We start from the raw sequence: 22,820 nt of genomic DNA, 5'->3' as shown, positions 1-22,820 counted from the left end.
TAGAGCGTAGGGGCGGCAGGTAGCCTAGTGGTTAGAGCGTAGGGGCGGCAGGTAGCCTAGTGGTTAGAGTGTAGGGGCGGCAGGTAGCCTAGTGGTTAAAGTGTAGGGTCGGCAGGTATCCTAGTGGTTAGAGTGTAGGGCCGGCAGGTGGCCTAGTGGTTAGAGTGTAGGGCCGGCAGGTAGCCTAGTGGTTAGAGTGTAGGGACGGCAGGTAGCCTAGTGGTTAGAGTGTAGGGGCGGCAGGTAGCCTAGTGGTTAGAGCGTAGGGGCGGCAGGTAGCCTAGTGGTTAGAGCGTAGGGGCGGCAGGTAGCCTAGTGGTTAGAGCGTAGAGACGGCAGGTAGCCTAGTGGTTAGAGCGTAGGGGCGGCAGGTAGCCTAGTGGTTAGAGCGTAAGGGCGGCAGGTAGCCTAGTGGTTAGAGCGTAGGGGCGGCAGGTAGCCTAGTGGTTAGAGCGTAGGGGCGGCAGGTAGCCTAGTGGTTAGAGCGTAGGGGCGGCAGGTAGCCTAGTGGTTAGAGCGTAGGGGCGGCAGGTAGCCTAGTGGTTAAAGTGTAGGGTCGGCAGGTATCCTAGTGGTTAGAGTGTAGGGCCGGCAGGTGGCCTAGTGGTTAGAGTGTAGGGCCGGCAGGTAGCCTAGTGGTTAGAGTGTAGGGACGGCAGGTAGCCTAGTGGTTAGAGTGTAGGGGCGGCAGGTAGCCTAGTGGTTAGAGCGTAGGGGCGGCAGGCGGCCTAGTGGTTAGAGTGTAGGGGCAGCAGGCGGCCTAGTGGTTAGAGCGTAGGGGCGGCAGGCGGCCTAGTGGTTAGAGTGTAGGGGCGGCAGGCGGCCTAGTGGTTAGAGTGTAGGGGCGGCAGGTGGCCTAGTGGTTAGAGTGTAGGGTCGGCAGGTATCCTAGTGGTTAGAGTGTAGGGGCAGCAGGTACCCTAGTGGTTAGAGTGTAGGGGCAGCAGGTAGCCTAGTGGTTAGAGTGTAGGGGCAGCAGGTAGCCTAGTGGTTAGAGTGTTGGTCTAGTAACCAAAAGGTTGCAAGAGCAAATCCCTGAACTGACAAGGTGAAAATCTGTCAATCTGCCCCTGAACAAGGCAGTTAACCCACTGTTCCTAGGCCATCATTGAAAATAAGAATTTGTTCTTTACTGACTTGCCTAGTTAAATAAAGGTTTAAAAAATGCTGAATGGCAGCAATATTAACCTGTCAGTTCTACCATTTATCCACCAGGGGGAACTATGTCCTACAGATTGTTCTTCTTTCTACTCATTATCCAGTGTTTGAGCTCAGAGGAAGAGTATAATGTTTACTGTTCATTTTTGATTGTTTATTTCACTTGAGTTCATGATTTATTTCACTTGCTTTGGCAATGTAAACATACAGTATGTTTTCCATGCCAATAAAGACCTTTGAATTGAGTTGAATTGAGTAGATACGCTCCATCCAGGTTGAAGTTTCCCAAACCACAACTCTAGCATCAGATCACCCTAATCCCAATCCTAATCTTAACCATTGGGAGGAAACATGTGAAACTGGCCTTAGATCAGTGTGTAAGGAGCAGTTCCGGGCCTGATCTTAATCACTATTTCCAGCCACATGAGCACAGCCTCGAATGGCCTTACAGTATCTGTCAACATTACTAAAAGTCAGGTCCTCACAGATTATGTCTAAAGGGATGACAAACTATCCATCTTTCATTCTTTAGCCTATTCTTTGTTAGGCTATGTCCCACAGACATGATTCAATCTCATTGTTAAGTGTGCCCCGGGCTTGATATCACTTTCTAATCAGATAAGCCTGTTGGAAATAGTGTTTATAAACAGTCAAGGCCAATTTGGGGGCTGCAATGAAGGAGGGAAATGGAGGGACAATGATTGGATAAAGATCAAACTTTTTTGGCAGTCCTACCTGTTTTTACTCACTGTCTATGTGTGTGCCTGCGTGCGCGTGCGTGTGTGTGTGCCTGCGTGCGTGTGCGTGCGTGCGTGTGCGCGCGTGTGTGTGGTGGAGTGAGTGAGTGAGTGAGTGAGTGAGTGAGTGAGTGAGTGAGTGAGTGAGTGAGTGAGTGAGTGAGTGAGTGTGTGTGTGTGTGTGTGTGTGTGTGTGTGTGTGTGTGTGTGTGTGTGTGTGTGTGTGTGTGTGTGTGTGTGTGTGTGTGTGTGTGTGTGTGTGTGTGTGTGTGTGTGTGTGTGTGTGTGTGTGTGTGTGTGTGTGTGTGTGTGTGTGTGTGTGTGTGTGTGTGTGTGTGTGTGTGTGTGTGTGTGTGTGTGTGTGTGTGTGTGTGTGTGTGAGTGAATGTAATTAGCTCCGTCACACATTTGGATAGATTGATGTTATTTTAGCGGTGGGTCTGTGATTTTGTATATGATCTACTTATTGTCCCACATGATGAAATCAGGGGAGAGGACTGTGGATCTGTGTCCATCCATCCGTTAGTTCGTACGTTAGTCACACACGATATCTCAGACAGCACTGGACGAATTTTGACAAACCTTGGGTGAATGATGCTTCTTGCCACAGAGAGCCGGCATTTGAAGAATCTAAAATATATTTGGATTTGTTTAGCACTTTTCTGGTTAATACGTGATTCCATATGTGTTATTTCATAGTTTTGATGTCTTCACTATTATTCTACATTGTAGAAAATAGTAAAAATAAAGAAAAACCCTTGAATGAGTAGCTGTGTCAAAACATTTGACAGTACTGTATATTTATATATATATATAAATAGAAATGTGTGTGCATTATTGTGTGTCGTCTCACACTCTCTAGTGTGTCCTTGAGAGAGAGCTTGTTTTTGTCTATTTAGTGTGTGTGTGTTTTGGAGAAAGCCAGTGAGCGTGTTCTCTTGTTTGTAGTCATGTTGATGCCTATGTACTCTGTGTGGACGTGCTCCATAGCGCGTGTGTGTGTGTGTGCACGCGTGCATGTGCGTGTGTGTGTGTGAGCCTGCGTCCCCGCCCTTCTCCTGCTCTGTGGAGGTTGTGTGAGTGGCTAGTGAAACTGAGGGGCCGATTAAGCAAGAGCCTGGCTGGCTGCCAAGTCGTGTGTATTCTTGTGTGTGCAATCGTTTTTTAGAATATAAATTAAACCTGTAACTATGAGATGGTATTAACAAGCACAATTAACAAACTTCTCAGGAACTTTAATGAACTTAAATTGCGTTTACTAATGTTGCTCATAAAAACATTCATAAATCACTGAAACCATAAATGGTGGATATTTTAAGTTTTTAAGTAATATTTTAAGTAATATTTTAAATAATATAAGTCACAGTTCTTTCAGCTAAATAAAGATTGACGTTTTTTATCACTTGAGGCTGAGAAACATCTGACTAATCGACCAAGAGTTACAAATATCCACAGATGAAGAAGAAAATGTCATTTGATGGCAGCATCTGATTGTGGTTATGATTTCTGTCTGATTTCTGTCTGATTTCTGGACAGCTGTGTGCTGTGTGGGCTGTCTTCTGAGATGCACACACAGACACACACACACAGAGACACATACACACACAGACACACACACATACAGGTGGGCAGGATCTTTGATCTGGGGGCCATGTGTATATGAAACACAAATGATTCATTAACCATCTCAATTCCCTACAAAACATTTAGCTGTCTCTATATCGCCAGTAGTCTTTTGTTGTGATCAGTTATATTTATATGAAAAATACCAACTAGAAAGACAAGAGGCACAGTAATATGGTGGAGGGGAGACTAAACCAGTTGCATATAGATTGTCTGCTGTAAAATGGGGAGACATTTGCTAGTACTCTAAATGTCCACTTACAAATGTGTGAACAGAGATGATTTGATGCCAGAACATAATTTGATCCATATGCACAACCCAAACCATTTAGACAACCATGTCATTCCTCTTTACAAACACAGTCCCTCACCGTTGTCCTACAAGACCAGTGGTGGAACGGATGTGTGTAGATAGTCACATGAGAGCCACCTGTTTGTGGACTGATACACACAAACACAAACACTCCTCCCACTCTCTGCTGTTCAGTGTGGACTGATACACACACACACACTCCTCCCGCTCTCTGCTGTTCAGTGTGGACTGACACACACACACACACTCCTCCCACTCTCTGCTGTTCAGTGTGGACTGTGTTTACCTGTCCGACAAGCGTGCCACTTCCTACTCCCACAAGATTCTGAATAAACATTTACAAGAGAACACACACACTCAGTGTTTGTTTTTCATGGGCATCCTGTGTCGACTGTCCATGTATCTGCAGGCCGGACCTAAAGCTGAGGTTACCTACCAGAGATAATCTACTGCGTGTGTGTAATTATGTTTGCCTGCGTGTGTGTATGCAAAACAGTTGCTTCATTGAGTTATTTTGCTGGAATTTATACCGGATGTTGTTAATTACAAGGCCTACACTCAACTATAAAGGAGCTGGTCAAAGCCATAACCGATTTGGGCCCTGAGTATGAGTGCTGGTCTAGGATCAGGTCCATATAATCAACTGATTCTAGATTAGCACTCCTACCATTGAGGCTCTAATAGTGAATATGGGCCTTGGCGACCAGGCTGCCAGCTGAGCCCTCACCTCTCTTCTCTGTGTGTCCACCAGGAGACGGTATTCATGGGGAATGGGGAACAGTACATCTGGAAGCCCCCAGAGGATGATGACATCATCACCCTGCACCGAGCACCTGCACCCCCGGGGGAGAACGGACAGGGATACACACCTACAGCCATGGAGGTGATGGATGTGACTGTGTGTGTGGGTGTGTGGAGGTGGAAAAGGTATTTGTGTCAGGGCGGGATTTGTGTGTGTGCATTGCTTAGGTATATATGGTTTGTGTACAGTAAATGTGTGTTAGCTTCAGACCTGGGTTCAAATACTTTTTCAGGTATTTCAATTACTTTTCAAAATACTTTTCAAGACATGTATTCAGATAACCTTTCTTTGAAATAACAAGTAGTTGAATATTGGAATGTATTTGGATATTGGAATGTATTTGGAAATACACTTGGAATGTATTTGAAAATACTCAAATACACTGAGTCAAATACTCTCCCATGCATTTCAATCAATCAATCTTTATGTATGTAGCACGTCTACAGGAGGATGCATTTCAATCAATCAATCTTTATGTATGTAGCACGTCTACAGGAGGATGCATTTCAATCAATCAATCTTTATGTATGTAGCACGTCTACAGAGGATGCATTTCAATCAATCTTTATGTATGTAGCACGTCTACAGGAGGATGCATTTCAATCAATCAATCTTTATGTATGTAGCACGTCTACAGAGGATGCATTTCAATCAATCTTTATGTATGTAGCACATCTACAGAGGATGCATTTCAATCAATCAATCTTTATGTATGTAGCACATCTACAGAGGATGCATTTCAATCAATCAATCTTTATGTATGTAGCACGTCTACAGGAGGAGGCATTTCAATCAATCAATCTTTATGTATGTAGCACGTCTACAGAGGATGCATTTCAATCAATCAATCTTTATGTATGTAGCACGTCTACAGGAGGATGCATTTCAATCAATCAATCTTTATGTATGTAGCACGTCTACAGGAGGATGCATTTCAATCAATCAATCTTTATGTATGTAGCACGTCTACAGGAGGATGCATTTCAATCAATCAATCTTTATGTATGTAGCACGTCTACAGGAGGATGCATTTCAATCAATCAATCTTTATGTATGTAGCACGTCTACAGGAGGATGCATTTCAATCAATCAATCTTTATGTATGTAGCACGTCTACAGGAGGATGCATTTCAATCAATCAATCTTTATGTATGTAGCACGTCTACAGGAGGATGCATTTCAATCAATCAATCTTTATGTATGTAGCACGTCTACAGGAGGATGCATTTCAATCAATCAATCTTTATGTATGTAGCACGTCTACAGAGGATGCATTTCAATCAATCAATCTTTATGTATGTAGCACGTCTACAGAGGATGCATTTCAATCAATCAATCTTTATGTATGTAGCACGTCTACAGAGGATGCATTTCAATCAATCAATCTTTATGTATGTAGCACGTCTACAGAGGATGCATTTCAATCAATCAATCTTTATGTATGTAGCACGTCTACAGGAGGATGCATTTCAATCAATCAATCTTTATGTATGTAGCATGTCTACAGAGGATGCATTTCAATCAATCAATCTTTATGTATGTAGCACGTCTACAGAGGATGCATTTCAATCAATCAATCTTTATGTATGTAGCACGTCTACAGAGGATGCATTTCAATCAATCTTTATGTATGTAGCACATCTACAGAGGATGCATTGCAATCAATCAATCTTTATGTATGTAGCACGTCTACAGAGGATGCATTTCAATCAATCTTTATGTATGTAGCACATATACAGAGGATGCATTTCAATCAATCAATCTTTATGTATGTAGCACGTCTACAGAGGATGCATTTCAATCAATCAATCTTTATGTATGTAGCACGTCTACAGAGGATGCATTTCAATCAATCAATCTTTATGTATGTAGCACGTCTACAGAGGATGCATTTCAATCAATCAATCTTTATGTATGTAGCACGTCTACAGAGGAGGCATTTCAATCAATCAATCTTTATGTATGTAGCACGTCTACAGGAGGATGCATTTCAATCAATCTTTATGTATGTAGCACGTCTACAGGAGGATGCATTTCAATCAATCAATCTTTATGTATGTAGCACGTCTACAGAGGATGCATTTCAATCAATCAATCTTTATGTATGTAGCACGTCTACAGAGGATGCATTTCAATCAATCAATCTTTATGTATGTAGCACGTCTACAGAGGATGCATTTCAATCAATCAATCTTTATGTATGTAGCACGTCTACAGAGGATGCATTTCAATCAATCAATCTTTATGTATGTAGCACGTCTACAGAGGATGCATTTCAATCAATCTTTATGTATGTAGCACGTCTACAGAGGATGCATTTCAATCAATCAATATTTATGTATGTAGCACGTCTACAGAGGATGCATTTCAATCAATCAATCTTTATGTATGTAGCACGTCTACAGAGGATGCATTTCAATCAATCTTTATGTATGTAGCACGTCTACAGAGGATGCATTTCAATCAATCTTTATGTATGTAGCACGTCTACAGGAGGATGCATTTCAATCAATCTTTATGTATGTAGCACGTCTACAGAGGATGCATTTCAATCAATCTTTATGTATGTAGCACGTCTACAGAGGATGCATTTCAATCCATCTTTATGTATGTAGCACGTCTACAGGAGGATGCATTTCAATCAATCAATCTTTATGTATGTAGCACGTCTACAGAGGATGCATTTCAATCAATCAATATTTATGTATGTAGCACGTCTACAGAGGATGCATTTCAATCAATCTTTATGTATGTAGCACGTCTACAGAGGATGCATTTCAATCAATCTTTATGTATGTAGCACGTCTACAGAGGATGCATTTCAATCAATCTTTATGTATGTAGCACGTCTACAGAGGATGCATTTCAATCAATCTTTATGTATGTAGCACGTCTACAGAGGATGCATTTCAATCAATCTTTATGTATGTAGCACATCTACAGAGGATGCATTTCAAAGTGCTGAAAGAAATAAAAGAATAAAAGGCAAACACAATACAAATAACAAATGAAGATAGACAAGAATACAATAAAGAGACAAATGTATTCTATTTATATAGAATGAGATCAAATAAATAGTTGTGTTTGTGGTACGTATCTTATGCCTACCCATACCATAACCCCACCACCACCATTGGGCACTCTGTTCACAATGTTGACCTCAGCAAAATGCTCACCCACATGACACCATACACGTGGTCTGCGGTTGTGAGGCCGGTTGGACGTACTGCCAAATTCTCTAAAACGACGTTGGATGCGGCTTATAGTAGAGAAATTAACATTCAATTCTTTGGCAAAAGCTCTGGTGGACGTTCCTGCAGTCAGCATGCCAATTGCACACTCCAACAAAACTTGAGACATTTGTGGCATTGTGTTGTCTGACAAAACTGCACATGTTGGAGGGGCCTTTTATTGTCCCCAGTACAAGGTGCACATGTGTAATTGTCATGCTGTTTAATCAGCTTCTTGATATGCCACACCTGTCAGGTAGATTATCTTGGCAAAGTAGAAATGCGCACTAACAGGGATGTAAACAAATTTGTGCAAAACAATTGAGAGAAATATGTTTTTGTGCATGTAAACCTTTTCTGGGATCTTTTATTTCAGCTCATGAAACATTGGACCAACACTTTACATGTTGCGTTTATATTTTTGTTCAGTGTAAAAGCATGGCTAAAAATATCTATCCTAAGGTCTTTCTTAAAAATGTCTACAGTTTCTGAGGCCCTCAGATTCTCTGGCAGGCTATTCCAAAGGCCAAGACGATAGTGACTGACCAAATGCTTTGGTTTTGACCTTTGGAACCACTAAAAGACCAGAGGAACACACACATACAAGGTCTGAGAGACCGCCCGGGCAAATATACTAAAATACACAGAAAACATGTATTTAAATAACAAATACTCAAATACACGTGTATTTGAAACCAGGTCTGGTTAACTTTATGTGTGAATTGTGACAGAGGGGGTCATGCTTACCAAGAGAGCTCCTCTTTGATTGGCCGTGCCATCATAACACAGACAACCTTTGACGTCCATGTCTTCCAGTCAAACTGGGTCAGGTGCCTGGTCTGTGGTTAAACTGCAGGGTCGGGTTACAGCCATGTGGAACCCCAATATGGGGGTCGACCCATAACCTCTACACCCTGACCCTTAGCTCTAACATATCAGTCAAACTATAGGACCAAGTGAAACCCCATTCCTCATGTAGTGCACTACTTCTGGCCAGTTCCACTTTTCGCTCGGTTCCAGACCAGAAGTAATTGGAATGATTGACATGAGGAGTTATGGGATACTTGAGAGGGTCTCTTGATATGAGACAGTCTGGAGTCAGGAGGGTAAAGCAACCCCTCCCTCCCTATCTCTCTCTCTCAATTCAATTCAATTGAAGGGCTTTATTGGCATGCGAAACATATGTTAACATTGCCAAAGCAAGTGAAATAGATAATAAACAAAAGTGAAATAAACAATAAAAATTAACAGTATACATTAAGTTACAAAATAATAAAGACATTTAAATTGTCATTTTATGTCTATATACAGTGTTGTAATGATGTGCAAATAGTTAAAGTACAAAAGAGAAAATAAATCAACATAAATTTGGGTTGTATTTACAATGGTGTTTGTTTTTCCTGGTTGCCCTTTTCTTGTGGCAACAGGTCACAAATCTTTTTTTTATTTAGTCTTTTTTTATTTAATTGTACCCCGTTTTCTCCCCAATTTCGTGGTATCCAATTTTTTTAGTCTCATCGCTACAACTCCCGTACGGGCTCGGGAGAGACAAAGGTTGAAAGTCATGCGTCCTCTGATACAGAACCCAACCAAGCTGCACTGCTTCTTAACACAGCGCGCATCCAACCCGGAAGCAAGCCGCACCATTGTGTCGGAGGAAACACCGTGCAACTGGCAACCTTGGTTAGCGCACTCTGCGCCCAGCCCGCCACAGGAGTCGCTGGTGCGCGATGAGACCAGGATATCCCTACCGGCCAACCCCTCCCTAACCTGGACGACGCTAGGCCAATTGTGCGTCGCCCCACGGACCTCCCAGTCGCGGCCGGTTACGATAGAGCCTGGGCGCTAACCCAGAGTCTCTGGGGCACATCTGGCTCTGCAGTACAGCGCCGTGATGGACCCGGTGGTAATTCACCCAATAGATATGAGAGTTTCTAAAAACAATATTAAAAAATCCAAATTCTTTGTGAGTCTGTGTAATCTGAGGGAAATATGTGTCTCTAAATTGTCATACATTTGGCAGGAGGTTAGGAAGTGTATCTCAGTTTCCATCTCATTTTGTGGGCATTGTGCACATAGCCTGTCTCCTCTTGAGAGACAGGTCTGCCTATGGCGGCCTTTCTCAATAGCAAGGCTATGCTCACTGAGTCTGTACATAGTCAATGCTTTACTTAATTTTGGGTCAGGCGTTGAATGCTTCCGTGCTTTCTGTCTCAGTTCATTCACTGCCTCATTTAGGTGTCCAGTTGAGCTCATTGTTAAGTCATTGTAGTGTGTGCAGTACTCTTTTTATGTTGTACCAATTGAGAACTTGGTCTAATTCCCTTAGATCTGGATATTTTCTGCAATATCATTATTTTAGTATTTTTGGTGTTTACTCCCAGGGCCCGGGTCTGGCAGTACTGTTCTAGCAGGTCCAAACTCTGCTGTAGGCTATGTGCTGAGGGTGACAGCAAGCACAGGTCATCTGGGAAGATGCGTATGCATTTAACCTATGAATTGTGCAGACTAACACCAATGGCTGAGGATTTTTCTAAAATGACCAATTCATTGACGTAAATATTGAAGCTCGCAGGGCATAGATTTGCAACCCTGGCAAAGGCCCCACTCCTGGTTAAAGAATTCTATTGTTTTCTGCCAATTTTGATGCTACACGTATTTATTTAATTATGTAATTTGTTTTACCCCTAACACCACTTTCAATAACTTTGTGAACAATCCTGTATGCCAAATAGTATCAAATAATTTTTGGAAGTCAATAAAGATAGCAGTTGGTATTATTTTGGTGGACATGTTTATCTATCGGGGTTTTTAGGGTGTAAATACGATCGGTTGTGCTATGTTTTGGTATAAATCCACTTTGGCTTTTACCCAGGACATTGTGTTTATTAAGGAAGTTTAGAACTCTTACATTTATACTACAGAAAACCTTCCCCAGGTTACCATTCACACAAATACCATTCACACAAATGTTTTAATGTAGCCCATTTACATTTTGCACCAGTGAATATGAGCATCTCATTTAGGATACCATCTGATCCGCATCCTTTTTAAACATTTGAGGGCCTGAAGTTTGTTGGGAAGTCTATGGATTTAGATTTAAAAACAGGTCAAGGGCAGACAGAGGTCAGTAGTCCAGAGCAGTGTCTGAAGTTACAGAACGGCAGACTCAGGGTCAAGTCAGGCAGAATGGTCAAAAACCAGGAAAGCTAGAAGACAACAGGAACTGGAGACAGCCAGGAGCTCGGGAAAAAACGCTGGTAGGCTTGACGAAACAAAACGAACTGGCAACAGACAAACAGAGAACACAGGTATAAGTACACTGGGGATAATGGGGAAGATGGGTGACATCTGGAGGGGGTGGAGACAAACACAAAGAAAGGTGAAACAGATCAGGGTGTGACAGTTGTACAGCTTACTGGGCTGTGAATGTGTCTCTCTCTCCACCCACCCCGACCAAATGTTGATTTGATGTTTGTCTGCCGTTCGTTCAGCACGGTGTGTTTTAGGGACCACCCGCTATGTACTCTTGTCCAGAAAATGCTGCCGTTGTGTCTGTGTCTTAAGGGAGTGACCAGTGGTCTGGGGATTGTTAGTTTGTGTTGACTGTTTTAGCTTCAGGGTGGGGTTCAGGATTAAACTCGGAGGGCCACGTTCTTCCATGTTCACCTAAATAGACAGGTTCTAACTTGACTTAAACTCTTTTTCTGAATGGGTAACATAGATCATCTACAAATGTCCCCCAGGGGAGTCCGTATTGCACATTTTTCCATTTATTTCCAGATCCTTTTCATTTCCTTATTTTAGGTTTCCACATATATAGACTTTATTGACATTTAACATCCCCTGCCTCTGTTAAACTGAATGTAACAGGAAGACACTGAGTCCTCCTCTGTCCATACATAGTGTACAGGATGTTATGAGGAGAGTGCAGCAGAAGCAGGCTACTTGTGACCAGGCTGTAGTTTAGCTCCTGAGTCAGGAAGAAGCAGCTAATGAGCTGGTTAACTCCTTGTCTCTGGGTATATGACAGGTTTGAGCCACTGCCTCCTGTTGCTGTGTGGCTGTGAGCAGAGTTTAAGTGGTTTCTCTCCCTCTTTCTCCCTCAAACAGTAAATATTTCACTCTCTTTGTCTCTTACTGTTTGTCTTTCCCTTTCTCTCGTCTTCCCCGTTAATCCCTCTTTCGTGTATTTTTTTATTGCGTAGTTTGAATATATTAGCTATAAAATCATCATCAAAATTAACAGTTATTAATCCCCTTTTCTCTTTAATAATGTTCTTGTTCACTCAACAGTTCTCTCTGTTGTTCAGACACACCCTAGTATACTCTGGAGTGTGTCAGTTGAATTTCCACCACTACCCTCCACTCCTCCTTCTTCTCTCGCTCCTCCACTCCTCCCTCTCCTCTCGCTCCTCCACTCCTCTACTTGCCTTTGGTAGGCGCTGGCCTGCTCTCAACCAATCAGATCTCCCAAACTGGGTCTTACCCCCTAACATACATAATGCAGACAAAACATTCTGAAACTCACTACGTATTTTCTGATATCCACAAAATAACAGAAATACGATATTTAAGATATCTCAAAATGTGTTTTGATACCAAGTTAATAGTTCTGTCACACACAGAGAGCAGACATATGAACAGTATCTTAGAGACAAGGATAAGAGTAGGAGGAGAATTTAAAAAATACCGTACAAGCTTCCTCAACAACTGAAGTTCTGAAACCCCCATCATCTTGTGACTTGGACTTCCTTCCTCTGCTGAAAACGCTGCAGAGCGCACGTGCATGCACACATTCACACACACACACGCACACACACAAACATACACATACAGAATGACTGCACAGAGCCCACACACAGCGCATGGTAGGGTCTTTGTTTATCAAAAAAGATCACCACAGATTTGTGGGGGCAGGGTATATACGTGTGGCTCGAAGTCTGTCAGGAAGAGAGAGGGATAGAGAAAGACAGTGAGCGAGAGACGAGAGAGAGATTTCATGTTGAATCTTATGAAAAGAGGAACTCTTTTTGTTAATCTTCTCTTGTATGAGGTTTTTCAGAGTATAAAAAATATACAGTGCATTCGGAAAGTATTCAGACCACTTCCCTTTTCCCACATTTTGTTACGTTACAGCCTTATTCTAAAATGTATTAAATCATGTTTGACCCCTCATCAATCTACACCCTGTAATGAGAAAGGAAAACAGGTTTTTAGAAATGTTAGCAAATGTATTTACAAAAAATGGAAATATCACATTTACATAAGTATTCAGACCCTTTACACAGTACTTTGTTGAAGTACCGTTTGCAGCGATTACAGCCTCCAGTCTTCTTGGGTATGACGCTACAACCTTGGCACACCTGTATTTGGGGGAGTTTCTCCCATTCTTCTCTGCAGATCCTCTCAAGCTCTTTCAGGTTGGAAGGGTAGCATCGCTGTACAGCTATTTTCAGGTCTCTCCAGAGATGTTCGATCAGGTTCAAGTCCGGGCTCTAGCCGGGCCACTCAAGGACATTCAGAGACTTGTTCCGAAGCCACTCTTGTGTTGTCTTGGCTGTGTGCTTAGGTTCATTGTCCTGTTGGAAGGTGAACCTTCGCCCCAGTCTAAAGTCCTGAGTTCTCTGGAGCAGGTTTTCATCAAGGATCTCTTTATACTTAGCTCTTTATAATCCTCGATCTTGACTAGTCTCCCAGACGCTGCCGCTGAAAAACATTCCCACGGCATGATGCTGCCACCACCATGCTTCACCGGATTACCAGGACGTGTACTCCGATCATGCGCTGACCAACTGGCAAGTGTCTTCACTGACATTTTCACCTGTCCCTGACCAAGTCTGTAACACCAACATTTTTCAAGCAGGCCACCATAGTTCCTGTCCCCAAGTACACCAAGGTAACCTGCCTAAATGACTACCGACCCGTAGCACTCATGTCTGTAGCCATGAAATACTTTGAAAGTCTGGTCATGGCTCATATCAACACCATCATCCCAGAAACCTTAGACCCACTCCAATTTGCATACCGCCCCAACATATACACAGATGATGAAATCTCTATTGCACTCAACACTGCCCTTTCCCACTTGGACAAAAGGAACACCTATGTGAGAATGCTATTCACTGACTACAGCTCAGCGTCCAACACCATAGTGCCCTCAAAGCGCATCACTAAGCTAAGGACCCTGGGACTCAACACCTCCCTCTGCAACTGGATCCTGGACTTCCTGACGGGCCGCCCCCAGGTGGTAAAGGTAGGTAACAACACATCTGCTCTATCAGAGTGACCATCGGGTTCTTGATCACCTCCCTGACCAAGGCCCTTCTCCCCTGATTGCTCAGTTTGGCCGGGTGGCCAGCTCTAGGAAGAGTCTTGGTGGTTCCAAACTTCTTCCATTTAAGAATGTTGGAGGCCACTGTGTTCTTGGGGACCTTCAGTGCTGCAGAAATGTTTTGGTACCCTTCCCCAGATCTGTGCCTCGACACAGTCCGGTCTCTGAGCTCTACAGACAATTCCTTTGACCTCATGGCTTGGTTTTTGCTCTGACATGCACTGTCATCTGTGAGACCTTATATAGACAGGTATGTGTCTTTCCAAATCATGTCCAATCATTTGAATTTACAACAGGTGGACTCCAATCAAGTTGTAGGAACATCTCACGGATGATCAATGGAAACAGGATGCACCTGAGCTTAATTTCGAGTCTCATGGCAAAGGGTTTGAATATTTATGTATAAAATGAATTTCTGATTTTGGTGTTTTTATACATTTGCAAACATTTCTAAAAACGTGTTTTTGTTTTGTCATTATGGGATACTGTGTGTAGGTTGATGAGGGAAAAAAAATGTACTTAATCCATTTTAAGTACAGACCACCCCTCATCTCTGTCAAACGCTCCCTAAAACACTTCAGTGAGCAGGCCTTTCTAATCGACCTGGCCGGGTATCCTGGAAGGATATTGACCTCATTCCATCAGTAGAGGATGCCTAGTTATTCTTTAAAAGTGCTTTTCTCCTATTATCGTTCTTGATTTCTCATTCATTTTTAGGTTCATGATAAGCAGGCAGATATGGTGCACAGGGTATTTTATTTATATTGATGCATCATGGGGAAGTTAAGGTCATAAGTCTCAATGTAAACGGACTGGGGAGTGACATCAAGAGAAGTAAGGTCATACATCTCAATGTAAACGGACTGGGGAGTGACATCAAGAGAAGTAAGGTCATACATCTCAATGTAAACGGACTGGGGAGTGACATCAAGAGAAGTAAGGTCATCAGTCTCAATGTAAACAGACTGGGGAGTGACATCAAGAGAAGTAAGGGGAGTGACATCAAGAGAAGTAAGGTCATACATCTCAATGTAAACAGACTGGGGAGTGACATCAAGAGAAGTAAGGTCATCAGTCTCAATGTAAACAGACTGGGGAGTGACATCAAGAGAAGTAAGGTCATACATCTCAATGTAAACGGACTGGGGAGTGACATCAAGAGAAGTAAGGTCATAAGTTTCAATGTAAACGGACTGGGGAGTGACATCAAGAGAAGTAAGGTCATAAATCTCAATTTAAACAGACTGGGGAGTGACATCAAGAGAAGTAAGGTCATAAATCTCAATGTAAACAGACTGGGGAGTGACATCAAGAGAAGTAAGGTAATAGCAGAGATGAAACGGGAGAGAGGTGACATACTATTCTGGCAGGAAACTCACTTATCCACCTGAACACGAGAAACTCAAGAAAATGGGATATAGGAACAATTTTTTTTCTTCTTACAAAATGGGTAGAAGGGGAGTTGCAATCTTGATTCCAAATTCAGTTAATTTTGAGTTTTATGTCAGAAATAAAAGACAAGGAGGGTAGATTTATACTTGTTAAATGTAAACTGGATAACAAGGAAGTTACATTATTTAATGTATACACACCCCCAGGGAATGACATGGTCTTCTACAGGAAGTTACATTATTTAATGTATACGCACCACCAGGGAGTGACATGGTCTTCTCCAGGAAGTTACATTATTTAATGTATACGCACCCCCAGGGAATGACATGGTCTTCTACAGGAAGTTACATTATTTCATGTATACGCACCCCCAGGGAATGACATGGTCTTCTCCAGGAAGTTACATTATTTAATGTATACGCACCACCAGGGAGTGACATGGTCTTCTCCAGGAAGTTACATTATTTAATGTATACGCACCCCCAGGGAGTGACATGGTCTTCTACAGGAAGTTACATTATTTAATGTATACGCACCACCAGGGAGTGACATGGTCTTCTCCAGGAAGTTACATTATTTAATGTATACGCACCCCCAGGGAGTGACATGGTCTTCTACAGGAAGTTACATTATTTAATGTATACGCACCCCCAGGGAGTGACATGGTCTTCTACCAGAAGTTACATTATTTAATGTATACGCACCCCCAGGGAGTGACATGGTCTTCTACAGGAAGTTACATTATTTAATGTATAGGCACCCCCAGGGAGTGACATGGTCTTCTACAGGAAGTTACATTATTTAATGTATAGGCACCGCCAGGGAGGGACATGGTCTTCTACAGGAAGTTACATTATTTAATGTATACACCCCCAGGGAGTGACACCCCAGGGAGTGACATGGTCTTCTACAGGAAGTTACATTATTTAATGTATACGCACCCCCAGGGAGTGACATGGTCTTCTACAGGAAGTTACATTATTTAATGTATACACACCCCCAGGGAGTGACATGGTCTTCTACAGGAAGTTACATTATTTAATGTATACGCACCCCCAGGGAGTGACATGGTCTTCTACAGGAAGTTACATTATTTAATGTATACACACCCCCAGGGAGTGACATGGTCTTCTACAGGAAGTTACATTATTTAATGTATACGCACCCCCAGGGAGTGACATGGTCTTCTACAGGAAGTTACATTATTTAATGTATACACACCCCCAGGGAGTGACATGGTCTTCTACAGGAAGTTACATTATTTAATGTATACACACCGCCAGGGAATGACATGGTCTTCTACAGGAAGTTACATTATTTAATGTATACACACCGCCAGGGAATGACATGGTCTTCTACAGGAAGTTACATTATTTAATGTATACGCACCGCCAGGGAATGACATGGTCTTCTACAGGAAGTTACATTATTTAATGTATACGCACCCCCAGGGAGTGACATGGTCTTCTACAGGAAGTTACATTATTTAATGTATACACACCGCCAGGGAATGACATGGTCTTCTACAGGAAGTTACATTATTTAATGTATACGCACCACCAGGGAGTGACATGGTCTTCTACAGGAAGTTACATTATTTAATGTATACACACCGCCAGGGAATGACATGGTCTTCTACAGGAAGTTATATTATTTAATGTATACACACCGCCAGGGAATGACATGGTCTTCTACAGGAAGTTACATTATTTAATGTATACGCACCGCCAGGGAATGACATGGTCTTCTACAGGAAGGTGTTTCATTTAATTGCCACAGAAACCACTGGCACTCTAATCTGTGGAGGGGACTTTAACACAATTCTAAACTCAAAATTGGACAGCACAAACCGAATTAGGAAAATGAGCCTAGTTGCCAAAAAGATCAATAGGATACTGCAGGATCTAGGACTGCTCGATGTATGGCGTGACACCCACAAGACCGATAAGGAATATACTTTTTACTCAGCCCGCCACACTGAATACTCCAGGTTAGACTAGTTTTTAGGCAGAGTGACTTATCAGATCATAATGGATTTTACCTAACTCTGCACCTTGATAGCAAACCAAGAAATACTATATGGAAACTTAATACAAGCATGCTGAATGATCCAGCATTCAAGGAATCAATAAAGACAGAATTGAACATCTATCTGGAGAATAATGATAATGGGGAAGTATCTCCTGCTATATTGTGGGATGCAGCTAAGGCAGTTATTAGAGGGAAGATCATAACCACATCATCTCTCAAGAAAAAGATTAAAGCACAGAAACTGCTGAAATGACAGGAAACCCTAAGAAACTTATAAACGATCTCATAGTCAATACAAAGACCCTCTTATATTACGAGACATTCAAAAGGTAAAACAGGAAATTGACCAGATTTATAGAGAAGAAGTAGAGAAAAAGCTTAGGTTCCTGAAACAACGATATTATGAAGCAGGCTCAAAGGAAACCAAATTACTAGCATGGAGACTCAGGAAACAACAAGAACAGAAAACCATTTTCAAAATAAAAGACCCCAAAACAAAAAAGATCACATGCAAATGAGATGAAATACAGAATGCATTTGAATCATATTACACAAATCTGTACAAGCAACCAGAGAAGGCAGATGCACAGACAATAGAACACTTTTTGAACTCACTTGATCTCCCCTCAATTGGGACAGAACAAAATGATAGACTAACTTTAGAAATACCCACCGAAGAAATTAATAAAGCAATATCTCAACAAAAAGTCAACAAGTCTCCAGGCACTGATGGCTTCCCTTCAGAATGGTTCAAGACCTTCAGAGAACAATTAGCACCTCTACTTAAGGACTGTTTTAATTGGACTCTGAGGGGGGAGAGGTTCTCCCACAATCATGGAGAAAGGCCATCATATCAGTAATCCCAGAAGAGGGTAAAGATAAGAAAGAATGCAGTTCATATAGACCTATCGCTATTCTTAACACAGATTATAAACTATATGCATCAATAATAGCCAAAAGAATGGAGAACATAATCCCAGAATTGATTGACGGAGATCAAACTGGTTTCATACAAAATAGGCAGACACAGGGCAATATAAGGAGAACACTACATGTCATGGACCACATTACTCAGAATAAGACAATTGCAATATTAATCAGCCTAGATGCAGAAAAATCATTTGATTCAGTGGGATGGGATTACCTATTCCAAGTTATGGAAAGATTTGGTTTCAACAAAGAAGTGATACAGTGCATCAAAACACTGTATTCATGTCCGACCGCTAGAATAAAGATAAATGGACATTTGACACGAACGATAAAATTAGAGCGAGGGGAACAAGACAAGGAAATGTAATCTATCACCCACGATCTTCTCCTTGTACCTCAGAACCATTAGCACAGGCAATAAGACAGGACCCAACCTTAGAAATAGGGTAAAGATAAGAAAGAAATAACAATAAGAGGCCTTAGACAGACCAATAATAGAAAGAATGGAATAACAATAAGAGGCATTAGACAGACAATATAGAGGTCATGGAATAACAAATAAGAGGCCTAGACAGACCTTTGATTCAGTGGGATGGGAATAAAGTTAAAAGAGGCCTTAGACAGACCTTATTCAGGCTAGAATAAAGATAAAGGCCTTAGACAGACCTTAGAGGGAATACAAGGCTGTAAGAGGCCTTCTCAGACCTCGGGAATAATTAGAGGCCTTAGACAGACCTTAGAGGGAATAACAATAAGAGGCCTTAGACAGACCTTAGAGGGAATAACCTTAGACAGACCTTAGAGGGAATAACAATAAGAGGCCTTAGACAGACCTTAGAGGGAATAACAATAAGAGGCCTTAGACAGACCTTAGAGGGAATAACAATAAGAGGCCTTAGACAGACCTTAGAGGGAATAACAATAAGAGGCCTTAGACAGACCTTAGAGGGAATAACAATAAGAGGCCTTAGACAGACCTTAGAGGGAATAACAATAAGAGGCCTTAGACAGACCTTAGAGGGAATAACAATTAGACAGACCTTAGAGGGAATAACAATAAGAGGCCTTAGACAGACCTTAGAGGGAATAACAATAAGAGGCCTTAGACAGACCTTAGAGGGAATAACAATAAGAGGCCTTAGACAGACCTTAGAGGGAATAACAATAAGAGGCAGTGAACATAAGATATGCATGTATGCTGATGACGTTCTGATCACCGACTATTTCGAATCCCACTGTACCTTCTCCGCTATGCAATCTGGTTTCCGAGCTGGCCATGGGTGCACCTCAGCCACGCTCAAGGTCCTAAACGACATCATAACCGCCATCGATAGGAGACAATACTGTGCAGCTGTATTCATTGACCTGGCCAAGGCTTTCGACTCTGTCAATCACCACATTCTTATCGGCAGACTCAACAGCCTTGGTTTCACAAATGACTGCCTCACCTGGTTCACCAACTACTTGTCAGACAGAGTTCAGTGTGTCAAATCGGAGGACCTGTTGTCCGGACCTCTGGCAGTCTCTATGGGGGAGCCACAGGGTTCAATTCTCGGGCCGACTCTTTTCTCTGTATACATCAAGGATGTCGCTCTTGCTGCTGGTGATTCTCTGATCCACCTCTACGCAGGCAACACCATTCTGTATACATCTGGCCCTTCTTTGGACACTGTCTTAACCAACCTCCAGACGAGCTTCAATGCCATACAACTCTCCTTCCATTGCTTCCAACTGCTCTTAAATGCAAGTAAAACTAAATGTCGTTTACAAAATAGCCTCCAACATTCTACTCAGCAAATTGGATGCAGTCTATCACAGTGCCATCCATTTTTTCACCAAAGCCCCATATACTACCCACCACAGACCTGTATGCTCTCGTTGGCTGGCCCTCGCTTCATATTCGTCGCCAAACCCACTGGCTCCAGGTCATCTATAAGTCTTTGCTAGGTAAAGCTCCGCCTTGTCTCAGCTCACTGGTCACCAGAGCAGCACCTACCCTTGGCATGCGCTCCAGCAGGTATATTTCACTGGTCACCCCCAAAGCCAATTCCTCCTTCCCTTCCAGTTCTCTGGAACGAACTGCAAAAATCACTGAAGCTGGAGACTCATATCTCCCTCACTAGTTTTAAGCACCAGCGTTCAGAGCATCTCACAGATCACTGCACCTGTACATAGCCCATCTGTAAATAGCCCATCCAACTACCTTATCCCCATACTGTTATTTATTTATTTTATTTTGCACCTCAGTATCTCTACTTGCACACTCATCTTCTGCACATCTATCACTCCAGTGTTTAATTGCTATATTGTAATTATTTCACCACTATGGCCTATTTATTGCCTTCCCTCCCATATCCTACCTCATTTGCACACACTGTATATAGACTTTTTCTATTGTATAATTGACTGTATGTTTGTTTATTCCATGTGTAACAGTGTGTTGTTGTTTGTGACGCACTGCTTTGCATTATCTTGGTCAGGTCACAGTTGTAAATGAGAAATTGTTCTCAACTAGTCTACCTGGTTAAATAAAGGTGAATAAAAAAAAATTAAATATAAGGCTGCAACGTAACTAAATGTGGAAAAAGTCAAGAGGTCTGAATACTTTCCAAATGCACTTTATGCTCAATTCAACACTAGTATTGTACATTTGAAACGTACAGCAGGCTTGGTGCCTTTGATAATATGGTGAGGTTTTGATTGCCCTCGTGACTGTCTGTCTGTGTGTCAGCCTGCACCTAAAGTATGCAAGGCCTGTGTGTATATGTGTTGACACTACTTGCACAGTGCAGTAACCTGACCCATTTTTCCCAGGCAGGATAAGCTAAAGTAAACTGTGTTATCAGCCTGCTGTGTGCTGTGGCTGGGTTGAGTGGCAGAGTTACCTAACCACAGGATAAACCAGTTACATTTCACCACAGTCAGCCCGGACAAGTAGTGGAGAAAATAGAATGGTGTGTGTCAGGGATCTGTATGCCAGCCAAAACACTAAAACATGCTTCTCAATGAGTGAATGAGTGAGTGAGTGAGTGAGTGAGTGAGTGAGTGAGTGAGTGAGTGAGTGAGTGAGTGAGTGTAAACTACTAGAGCTCTTAAGTCATTAACATTTTCACAACCAAATGGCATGTGTAGAACCTTACAGAGGCATTTCATTTAACTGACGTTGTGACCTCCATGGCATTCCTGTGTCATAGTTTTATTAGGAGAGAAGTGTCCCAAAGGATTTTGGGATATGGTCATGAGTGTCTTCCATGTTCACACCCAGACTGGCACCTCTGCTCTACTGCTCATGAGAAATGCTTGCTGAGCAAACAGCTCACTCTCTCTTTACCTATCGTTCTCCATATCTCTCTCTTTACCTATCGTTCTCCATATCGCTCTCGTTCTCTAGCTCTCTCAGACACCAAGGGATTTTCCTACAGTGTTAAACGTTTGGCATAGGCCTGTCTACAGAGTACAGTGCATTCGGAAAGTATTCAGACCCCTTCACTTTTTCCACTTTTCGTTATGTTACAGCTTTATTCATCAATCTACACACAATACCCCAAAATAACAAGCAAAAAAATGCTTTTTAGAAATGTGTGCAAATTTATTACAAATAAGAAACAGAAATACCTTATTTACTTAAGTATTCAGACCCTTTGCTATGAGACTCAGAATTTAGATCAGGTGAATGCTGTTTCAATTAATCAAACCTGGCACCATCCCTACAGAGAAGCATGGTGGTGGCAGCATCTGTGCGAATAGTCAGGATCGAGGGACAGATGAACGGAGAAAGGTACAGGGAGATCCTTGATGAAAACCTTCTATAGAGAGCTCAAGACCTAAGACTGGGGCGAAGGTTCACCTTCCAACAGGACAACCATCCTAAGCACACAGACAAGACAACGCAGGAGTGGCTTCGAGACAGGACAACAACCCTAAGCACACAGCCAAGACAACACAAGAGGGGCTTCGGGACAAGTCTCTTGAGTGGCCCAGCCAGAGCCCGGACTTGAACCCAATCGAACATCTCTGGATAGACCTGAAAATAGCTGTACAGCGATGTTACCCTTCCAACCTGAAAGAGCTTGAGAGGATCTGCAGAGAAGAATGGAAAAAACTCCCAAAATACAGGTGTGCCAAGCTTGTAGCGTCATACCCAAGAAGACTCGAGGCTGTAATCGCTGCCAAAGGTGCTTCAACAAAGCACTGAGTAAAGGTTCTGAATACTTATGTAAATGTGATATTCCCATTTTTTATAGATACCTTTGTCATTATGGGAGTATTG

At 42.3% G+C, this 22,820-nt stretch overlaps 1 protein-coding gene across 1 annotated transcript in view; it reads left to right on the top strand.

Moving 5' to 3' along the window:
* The window catches only part of LOC124045610, a 131,771-nt gene that overhangs the window by 102,781 nt on the left and 6,170 nt on the right, over window positions 1-22,820 (top strand). The window contains exon 8 of the mRNA XM_046365022.1: window positions 4,583-4,714. Within this exon, the coding sequence (XP_046220978.1) occupies window positions 4,583-4,714 (132 nt within the window). The remainder of the gene's footprint in view (window positions 1-4,582; window positions 4,715-22,820) is intronic.

Source organism: Oncorhynchus gorbuscha, linkage group LG10 (genome assembly GCF_021184085.1).
Source record: "Oncorhynchus gorbuscha isolate QuinsamMale2020 ecotype Even-year linkage group LG10, OgorEven_v1.0, whole genome shotgun sequence".
NCBI lineage: Eukaryota > Metazoa > Chordata > Actinopteri > Salmoniformes > Salmonidae > Oncorhynchus > Oncorhynchus gorbuscha.
Note: the sequence above shows the minus strand (reverse complement) of the source record. Positions and strands in the feature narration are given on the sequence as shown.